Here is an 11,249-nt window from a genome sequence, read left to right as displayed (position 1 = left end):
GAAGTATATAATAATTTATCACTGTGATATTGACGACAAGGCAAACAGACGCAATCTCATGACCTCACATGACCTGTAGCACTCAGTCCACGGTACTGATAACGCAGGCATTGAACTGTAGCCAAGAATTCCTCTCTCACTAAACAACAGAGTTATGATGATACCAGGGCCTATAATTTGCATGTAACCATTCACGGCTGATGTTTGTTTTCTATCGCTGCTACCAGGGTCTCCTCATTTCGGCGAGTTATGCCAACTTGTGTCGACGGGCATAATTCTGAATAATTTAGATATTTATGAGCGAAAATGCATCTTATTTAGAGCCAAATCCATATTAACCATCAAATCGATGGGTTTCTCGACTTTGTCGTCATTAACCTATGTCGGCACAGCGTAGTGTACACGAAAATTGCTGTCCACCAAACCTATACTTGAGTCAATGATTCACAGTGCTCGTATTTCGCACTGACATATATAGCTGCAATAATGGTAGGCTGTCCACGGGCTGACCGCCGGCTTTTTCTTACGTGTTGGCTTAGTGCAGCGCCGGCCTGTAGACACGGGACGGCGCTGCACAGCCAACACGTCAGAAAAAGCCGGCCGACGCACAGCCCATTGGCTACAATTGCTAGCACTGGCACTGCAATTGCTACCCTTTTCATCACTGGCAATAATCCAAAAAACACTTTTTACGAGCTTTGCAGTGTGTTGCCTTTATTTTCTAATTCACTTCTCGTCTGAGTTTATCGTTTGGAGCATCATTCTCCGGTATTTGTACAAGAATTACGACAGATCACCAATCCCACTCCTGACCAACACAGATAAGACTGCTGCTGGTTGAAGCTGATAACGCGACCATGCAAGACTCACATCACAGCAAAGGGAATATATGCTTGGAGCACCAAAACATTAATTTGTACAAAGTGTTAATAACTTTAAAGGGTGCCAAGAATCATCGCCTAATGTAGCCCTGCGTACGATGCTGTGTGTCCACGGCGTGTTATGGGAGGCCGTATAACGCCGGGAGCACCGTGACACAGCATCGTAAGCAGGGCTACGCCAAACGTAACAGTAGAAAAAAAGGACTGTGTATGCAAATTTCTCAATTACTTTTATAAAAGTCTGCGCTTGTATATCGAATTTGCTTCGATATATATTTGCTGTGATATCTTTATGGAGTTCTAAATAAACAAATTAATGGGCCGGCGCAAATTCACCAGTGACAAGGTTTAAATGCAGTAATTATTATATTGTCACATTATTGCTCTGTTTATGAATTGATATTCGAAAATTTTCCATGTGGTTCAAGGCAATGCATATGTTGCCAATTAATTCTAATTTGAAAATATTGCAGCTTAACAAGCTTCTTTTTTGAAATACGTTGTTCACTGTCTTTCTTAAATGTATTGAAATATAATTATTCATTATGCAGAGTCTACACATATGGCACGACTGCTACTGCATACAGGTTAGCTTGCCTGTGTGTGCTGTGAACATATCACGCTTCCAAGGCAAAAGTTATGGAGACTTCCGTCTGTGATATTTCTGAGAGGTATATAGAAAATTTTCAAAGACAAATTAAAATTTTGGTCAAACGACGATTACATAAAATCAAAACAAAATCAAGAGCAACAACAAAAGCAGTCACCGCTACCACAATCACCGTCATCATCATCAATCGTCAACATGGCCAGGTGGTACCGCGAAATGTGTGTGAGTCTACGAGATCATCATTATTGCGTTTCTGAAGTATACTTTTAATACTGCATGATAATTTAATTTCACATCAATGACGGGAGCAAGCCAAATGAGATGGTTCGACGCTCTGAAGCTTTACATGGTCCTTTTAAAAGTAGCATTTTAGTGAGTCATAAATTTTGTATAAATATTAACTTCAAACGAGTTAGTGACATTCGCCGACGTATGTACAGCCCAGAACACTGACGCACGGACAAGCACTCGCGTGTTGCGTTTTCCAAAGAATTTTTTTCAGAATTCACGATCATCATGTTAAGTACACAGCGTCACAGTCAAAGAGGAGGCGATGACGATGGCCGTGAGTACAGTGAACGTGATTGTAGGCGAATTGCGGCTGCCACCGACGCCGCCATTGCGCGTGTTAACGCCAGTTGGCCGTCTGCATTTGCCACAGGTCACCTGCAGGACGACAAGGGCACTGAAGCCAAGCCAGAAAAACAAAGTGAGGATACCAGCCCTCCTTCAAGTCCATGTGCGTCCAAACGAAACGGAAGGAAGAAAGAAGAGGAACAAAAGCCAAAGTAAGATAATTAAAAAATGAGGACACCAACACTTGGTTCATGTGAGAAATCAAATCCAAAGTTTAATCATAACTACAAAGGAATGTTTTCAATGCAGATAGAAATCATTATGTCAAAATTCGAAATAGTTGGGTGTTTCTAGACCTTCAAGCTATGTAGCTGTTTTTTCGAGTATTTCTTATGCTATGTAGCCGTAAACAAGAATGATACTTTCCGGCAGAATCACAATTTTTTTTCGGAAATTGACACTGAATAAATAATTCGCCCTGCGGACAAGTCTGGTCAGTTTATGTTTACGGCCGTAATTTCTTTGTAGGGGCAAAGTCCCTTTTTTGACCTCTTTGTGGTAGTGCATGACTGCAAAAGGGTCAAATATTACACAATTGGTTAAAGCAGATAGATGATTTTGTTTGTAATCTCTAAACAAAACCGATTTTCTATTTCCTACTTGCCTTCCCATGACAAATGAACATAGCCGCAATATAAATAAGCTGATATTCTTATCTACATGAAAGGCACTGCCAATTACGATTCATTACAAAACCTTGCATAAAGTCCAAACGTTTGTAACAGTGTATGTTCTGCGGTGCATGGTGGCAGTTTTGCACGAAACTTCATTTTTTAGTACAGACCGTAAAATAAATCTTAATGTTAAATTTTGTCCGGCTTCAAGCAAAGTTGAGGTTGTGTGCAGTTGACCATTATTTCAGCGTGTTTCGAGAAGTCAAACAACATTAAACTGTTTTTCATATAAAACAAAATCATAAAAGGGTAAAAGAGAATGACTTTGTCCTTCAGGAAGTAGGTGCCTCAAAATTAAAAACAATCCCGGCTTGAAAGTAAAATTTCCCATTATTGCAAAAATAAGTTTGCCCTTCCGAGTCAACAGCTTCAAAGGAGCCCCGCAAGCGGTAGAAAAGGCATTGACAGGTTTTAAAGTCAGAATGTGATCTCGAGGCGCAACAGAATATACGATTTTTCGACAAATGGGTGAGAGAGAGAGAGAGAGAGAGAGAGAGAGAGAGAGAGAGACAGAGAGACAGAGAGCCAGATAGAGAGAGAGATGCTATATGCCTCAAGAATTGTGGTCGACTTGCAGCGATTTACGGACCACTAAATGCGACACCGTTTTAAATTGTGATGGTATTTTCTGAAGCAAACGTTCTTACCCATTTCGCACAAGGAATCAAAACACTGCGTTGTTTTATATTTATCCTAAACGTTGACGTACAAAATATTAGTTACAAAATATGTAATATGCGATATAACATGCGATACCACACTGCAGCTATAAAAATTCACTTAAACTCTATAAGTCAAATAATAGTACCAAGTAATATTGTGTATATATACACTCATCAGGCTTGTATGCGTACGTTGTGTCCATATGACCATCCATTCGTATTTCAAGTGACACATACTACAAACATACAACTACTTAAAGTACTCTTACCAGTGGATACCAAACTTATCATTATCTTTTAAAACCGCATTGCAAAGTTTTATACTCATTCAGGGGATTTGTTATTTTCTACGTATATCAATGTTGATTCTCCACCATTCCACTCCCTAACGACACAATCCTCATCGCTAATTGCAAGTCACTATCTACGGGAATTATTTAAGATTCTGCCTAAACTATTCAATATTTATCTATCCTCGAACACTGAATACTTTCAATGCAGTACCAATCACTTTTGGACTTCCACATATGTCAAAGCAGTAGACGTTTGATCACATGAAAAATGTTCTGCTTGCTTCTCGGATTTCCGTCGGATAGTTGTAAAGATACTCAGTATTTTTGGATCTTTTTAATGTTAAATCCTCACCAGCTGTATGTTTAAGCATTTTTTATTTATGATTTAATTTTCAAAATGAAATAAGTTTGTGGGGATTAAATTGCGCTTTGCATACTGAAAATCCATGGCAGGTTATAAAACTTAGCAAGAACAAAAATGTTAACATAATAGAGTCAAATGTGTTGATAATATTACCATTTTTGGAGCTGTACATTTTCGAGTCCATTTGGATGCTTTGTTTTGTAAACGAACCATCTATAATCGTAAATGCACGGAATAATATGCTACCATTCATCTACATTGACTGTTATTGAAATAAACAACCGCTCACACTGTACCTATGGCTTGTATATTGCCCAGAACAGACTTTTGTGTCAGAAGATCTCCCGAACATTAACATGGTTTGTTTACCTTTAGTTACATTACTAGTAGTATCAATGTCATCTAACAAGGTTTTTGTTTACCATTAGTTACATTACTAGTACTATCAATGTCATCTAAGAAGGTTAAGTACAAACATTTATGTGTTTTCTTGCCCTTCTACAGGAAACATATGGGAAATAAGGCCTTGATCCTCAGTCATACTTGGGGAGGGCCAATCCAAGGAGGAGTAACAGATACTGTTCATCTATTAATCCAACTTCTCCGTGAATTAGGGTTATCAGTGTATTGCACTGCCCTCACAGCTACAGAAGCAGAAATAAAGGAAGCTAAAGAATATGGCGTTGAGCTCATAGCACCATCTCCAATTCCAAAGTTCAAGTCAAGAGGTGAAACACCCAATGCTGATTGGCTGTATCGCCATGAAGATTACTTTCCTAATTTGAAGGAGCTAGCAAATGTTAGATTCGTTTTCGGGTTTGGAATGATAAATTCCGACGCCGCATTCAAAATTGAAAAGGATGTCTTCCCGAGAGCAGCATTCTACTTGATAAATCTATATGATAAAGATCTCATTACCCCAGTGATTGCAAGTTGCGTCATCCCAGAGCTTGAGGTTCGCCGCAAAAACATACCAAAAGAAAGCAAAGCGGCCACTTCCGTCTTTACTGTAGGGAGTAGCATTTTCGAACAGTATGAGACAATGTATCGAAAACCTCCAAAGATAACACACTACAGATTAACTCAAATGGTAGATGAAAATACTTTCGAGATTCCTTGTCCACCACCTGTCAAGAAAGATACAACATTGCAAATCCTGTCGTTATTTCAAGAAGATGAACTTGAAAATCTGAAAAGTGACAGTGCTATTGTCCAGGCAATGAACTCCGTTGCAGATCTGTTCTACAAGGATGGAAAATCACCTCCTAAATGGAAAATTTTCGGAGTACCGAAGCGCGGTGATCCCAATATTATAAAGACTCTGAATCCTCATTCGAAGTTAAAGGTCATACTGCGTCGAATGCCATCAGCTGAAGAATTGAACGATGAGCTTGGACAATCCCATTTGGTCCTTGTTCCTCCATCTTCTGTACATTATGTCAACCTAATAGTCCAGTCAATTTAGGGTTTAACCTAGGACTAATTGCAACAGAAATTATTTCTTCACCATGACCTTTGGAAAGGTCTCACTAATGACATATTAAAAGTATAGAAAATATAAGGGGTGCAAATTGGTTAAATTTGCATATATTCAAATTAGCTATATATCGCCTTTAAAATGACTGCTATACTCACATTTTGGACATGTAAACTAAATTCAAGTGACTTTTTTCATTGCAACACAATTTAGTAAGGTTCAATAAGTTATTTTCTAAATGTCTTGAACAATAAAGAATATGCAAATTAAGTAATTTGCATATATTCACAGTTTTTCCACTATTTCAGACAAAATGAATGTTTAAGCTCATATTTAAACAATTTTTTCCCTATGAAATTGTTAAGGTTTTGCAAGAATTACCTAAAACAAAAGAGGTTGACCTAATTTGCATGCATAATTTAGATATTTTTATGCAAAATGCTAAATTTGCATAATTGACACAAACGGTCTTCTGTATACAATAAGCCTACAATAGCTTCCATTGACATTTTCTGGTTATTCAGAAATGCAATGAATAAAGAGAAGAGTTTCAGAGAATCACTGTTTAAATAAAAGGAATCAGAATTCTTTCTTTGGATATTCTTCTTTCTTTTACGACGATAAGGTTATTCATAAAAAATCAAGTTTTTGACATCAATTGTCATTTTAAGTCATTTTCTCCTACAACATGTTCGATTGCCGTAAAATTTTTGAAGGAATATTTTATGCTTTTGGTCATTATCTTCAATGACGATGGAAATATTCAGTTACTAATAAATGGTTCACCACACCTAACAGTTGTGCCTGTGAATCATCCTTCTCATTATTAAACTATCATTAGTATAAATACGAACATCATTTGAATCACCATGATGGTAGTGGTGATGACAATTATTATGATGGTCATTATCATATCAAAATTTCTTCCTCTTCCTCTCTGTTTACATCTTCCTCTAGGTGGTTCATTTGTTTACAGCCAGAATCCTTTCGTTGACAACAGAAAGTCTAGATTTTGCTTTCTGTCGGGGTTATTCATGCTGCTGCAGTTCATTGTAGAACCCATAAGTATGGGGAAGGATAACTCAATGAAAAGATGTGAAGCATAGGATGATATAATTGTACTGCGTATCATATCAGATCTTAGATGTGCAAGTATCACTCATGGGCTGTTATGTAATGGACTTCCCATTTGCAGATTATTGGACTTTTGTATTATTACCAATAAGATCGATCACTCAAGGAATTGAGAGTCTGGCCAATCTGAGGTGAGACTTCCACAAGGTTAAAAATACAGGATGATAATTTGATGTCAAAATTGATATCCTAATTGATAAACTCGTTAACGGCAGCTTCTGTGATGCAAATTCCTTCACATCTTGGTTTTCTTGTTTCACGGTCATGAAAATTTGAAAGAGCAGCTAGACCATGTAACATTATGAAAAGTATCTAGATTGACCATGTAACATTATGAAAAGTATCTAGATTTACTTTTACCAGTGATTTAGATTATCATGATTCAGTAAACAGATTTTTTCAGTTTTTCCTCAAATGCTATGGCTGTGTACGGTAAGATTTAACAGGAAATCTCTCTCTTTAGTCCACTATATGACTTTATATTAATTTTCAATTGTTGTCTTCAAGAAATTTCAAAATTTTGAGAAATGCAGTGTCCTTTGATTATTGTAATGTCTTTCAGCTGATAAAGGAACAGCTTTCTTAATCCATATTTCATGATAATTGGCAGTATAGTATAACAATTGTACCTCTATATCATCATGATCATTATAATTTATTTATCATTATTATCATAAATTTCTGTATGTGGCATGAACAGGCAAGTTGCACACAGTCAAAAGTATATCTGATTACCAGTGACCACACAACCTGGTCTTTAATTACATTTTATCCACACTTAATCTATATTAGTAATACGGGTAAGGGTGAAAATAAAAGAAAATAGAGCTGAAACACAAATTTTCTTCAGCCTCCCTTAGTACAAAGTGTTGGTTATTTGGCCAAGCATTTTGCTATGCATTAAGAAAATCCAAATCTTCCAGTAAGTTCCCAATGTTATTGACATTATGCAAATTCTCTAGATAATTGAAATGAACTATACGACAATCATCATTGTTTATTTTTACAGGGCTTTTCATTCTGTAGGCCCTATTAGTATATAATCATTAAAATGAGTTAAAATACACAGAAAATAAATAACCATGTCAATTTCTTTGTACTGAGCAAAATGTTCATTCAAGTTATAAAATGGACATCTTTCGATAGGAAGAATTTAAAGTATTAAATAACTGAAACAAGTAGTGTCTCTTAATGTAACTTCTCATTTTACTGATAACATAATTAATTAAAATAAGTTGACGTCAATTTGAAAAATTAAAGACAATTATTTTAATGATCATCATATATGATTTATGCACATGAGGAATCGCTCAAAATTAGGTAAAATATATTTAGCAATGTTAGTAAAAACTTCAAATCTCTCTTTACGATATTGTAAAACCTTTCAAGTTTCAATTATTACATTTAGTACAGTGTAGGCATTTCCTATAAAATCTTTTAAAATTAGTCCTTTGCACAATGTAGATTGTATTAGGCTTTGAATATACCATTCTTGGACCTTTTAAGTATTTAAGGTGAAGAAATAATTCATGTTCTAATTAGAAAAAGGAAGTGACATGGTTGACTTATTGGACAAATGCAAATAAGAATTTTTTATCGCTGTAAGATATATTTGAAAGCATTCCCTGAACTAAAAACAAGAAAATGATGTTACATAGTCATTACAATGTCAGCTTATCTCTTAAATCACTTTCGTAAACAGATTATCAGCACCAGGTTTGTATAGCATCTATGACCCATTTAGCATTTGGGTAAATTAGCTGTCTTATGCACAACTTCGTTAAATGCACTTTTCGCGATCCCTGGTATCGCCTTTGTTCTAGTCTGTAAGAGAATGATTGAGGTGTAAGAGCCTTTTGTTTTCCATTGAAATTGTAATCTGGTGGATAAATTTTCTGATGACAAAATCTGGTGCCAACACAGGCCTTTAAACTTGCGATATTAAACTTCCATGACCCTACTAAAATTTAGTTCTAATGATCTCCGTTGTTTTTTAACATTATATATAGTCATTTATACTATAGGTCAAAAAAGGGAAAAGTAAAGTGGTAGGGAGGGGACATTGCAGTTATGTAAAATGAGGAATCTTAAATGATTTTATGCATTGCCTAGAAACACAAAAAGTACATTAAATAATGAAATTGCTTGAATAAATATCAATTTGCTGAATATATTTTTAAGAAATCTATTAACAGCAACGATTTTGTTCCCTTTTCTAAGTTTTATATTTATTCAAATTATGCACTGTCTCCCCTCTTAACAGTCATTTTGTTTGCCATTCTATACATTCAATACAGAGTGGAAACAAAAACTACTTGTTGTGTAGATTAAATATATAATTTTTAAGTGAAATGCAGTGGCAGCCTACATACGTGATTTAGGCAAATTAGGAATATTTCTCGGGCGATAAAATGTATTCAAAAATATTGCCTGGACAAAAATTAAAATAAATGCATACAATACTTGAACATAATGTCGCATTTTTCTCAATTCAATATGCATATTTCTTTTATCAGTGAATGTATTGCTCCTATTATCCGTTTATATCTATACAAATAAGGTAATGTTATAAATCTTAGCTTGTATTGGACTTTTAGTATGTCATTTTAGGACCTCTCTAAAATACACAAAGAAAATTTAATTCTATTGCAGTCAGAAGTAGCTTATATAGTTATTAATTAGGGACATACAAAGAAAAACGAAGTGTTGTGGCGGCCATATTGGATTTATGCAAATGAGGAATATTTCTATGACGACAAAATATTTTAATCAACATTGCCTGAACCAAAAACAAGGCAAATAAGCCCAAAATCCGCACATATCATGTTTAGCCAATTATTTTTAGTAGCAACATGCTATTAGCACCTAGTTTGTAACCATAATCTTTTTACATATATGCAAATTAGGCATTGTTTACATTTCTAGATCGTACGAGGCTTTTAGTATGTCATTGTAGGGCTTCTCTGAAATACACAGTGGATAAATAATTCTATTGCAGTCAGAAGTAGCATAAAATAGTTATTAATTGGAAAAATACAAAGAAAAGTGAAGGTTGTGGCGGCCATATTGGATTTATGCAAATTAGGAATATTTCTATGAAGACTAGATATTTCCATCAACATTACCTAAACCAAAAACAAGGCAAATAAGCCAAAAACCTGCATAACATATCATGTTTAGCCAATTATTTTTAGCAGAAACATTCTATTAGCACTTAGTTTGTACCCATAATCTTTTTACATATATGCAAATTAGGCATTGTTTACATTTCTAGATTGTACGAGGCTTTTAGTATGTCATAGTAGGGCTTCTCTGAAATACACAGTGGATAAATAATTCTATTGCTGTCAGAAGTAGCATAAAAATAGTTATTAATTTGGAAAAATACAAAGAAAAGTGAAGGTTGTGGCGGCCATATTGGATTTATGCAAATTAGGAATATTTCTATGAAGACTAGATATTTCCATCAACATTACCTAAACCAAAAACAAGGCAAATAAGCCAAAAACCTGCATAACATATCATGTTTAGCCAATTATTTTTAGCAAGAAACATTCTATCAGCACTTAGTTTGTACCATAATCTTTTACATCTATGCAAATTAGGCACTGTTTACAATTCTAGATTGTACTAGGCTTTTAGTATGTTATTCTAGGACTTGTCTAAAATACAATGTGAAAAAATTATTCTATTGCTGTCAGTAGTAGCTTAAAAATAGTTATTAATTCGAGAAAAACTAAGAAAAGTGAAGTGTTGTGGCGGCCATATTGGATTTATGCAAATGAGGAATATTTGTATGACGACAAAATATTTTCAACAAGATTGCCTAGACCAAAAAGGAGGCAAATAAGCCAAAAAACCCTGATCAAAAGCATGTTTAGCCACATATTTTCAGTAGAAACCGTCTATCAGCGACAATTTTATACCCATGAGCCCCTTTACATTTATGCAAATTAGGCACTGTTGCACCCCTTAGATTTTATTATACTTTTAGTATGTTATTTCTAGGACCTTTCCAAAATGCATGGTGAAGAAATAATTTCTGTTGCAATTAGCCCTAGGTTTACCCCTTTTTGGCTAGAGATTGAACTGGACTATAACGCTGGCCGCCTTGGTGTGCCGGCGTTCCAATTATAGTCCCTCGGGATTCTCAAAGTCATGAACTGATCAAGGGACACTTATTGCACCGTGAATATAGGCTCGTCGTAGATATGAACAATGCCGATGTTTTGGCGAAGCATATCATGAAATTCCTGTGCCAGTTTGAGATCGCCCTTAAACAGGCCAAGGACATCAAGAAGGAAATGAAGAGCAAGGTGAAACAAGAGCTGGAGGATATTAACAACGACTTTTTGAAGGTGGTCGAGAGTGACGCAGAGCAGAAATTCAGACTTGCCTTAAAGAGACAGCCCCCTCTTACCAAAACAAAAGGTATTGTGCAACAATCTGTTCACTTAAAGTTGAAAATGTTAGAATGGTCGTTATGTAATAGCCGAGAACATAGCCGTCATCTTTGCT

General features: G+C 35.5%; 1 protein-coding gene across 1 annotated transcript; it reads left to right on the top strand.

Moving 5' to 3' along the window:
- Positions 1 to 2,007: 2,007 nt before the first annotated feature.
- On the top strand, positions 2,008 to 6,249 carry LOC139127868 (uncharacterized). The gene is made up of 2 exons (XM_070693729.1): positions 2,008 to 2,279; positions 4,625 to 6,249. Exons 1-2 carry the CDS (start codon positions 2,008 to 2,010, stop codon positions 5,583 to 5,585), a joined length of 1,233 nt encoding a protein of 410 aa, XP_070549830.1. The 3' UTR covers positions 5,586 to 6,249.
- The last annotated feature ends 5,000 nt before the right edge of the window (positions 6,250 to 11,249 follow it).

Source organism: Ptychodera flava, chromosome 3 (assembly GCF_041260155.1).
Source record: "Ptychodera flava strain L36383 chromosome 3, AS_Pfla_20210202, whole genome shotgun sequence".
NCBI classification, from domain to species: domain Eukaryota; kingdom Metazoa; phylum Hemichordata; class Enteropneusta; family Ptychoderidae; genus Ptychodera; species Ptychodera flava.
Note: the sequence above shows the minus strand (reverse complement) of the source record. Positions and strands in the feature narration are given on the sequence as shown.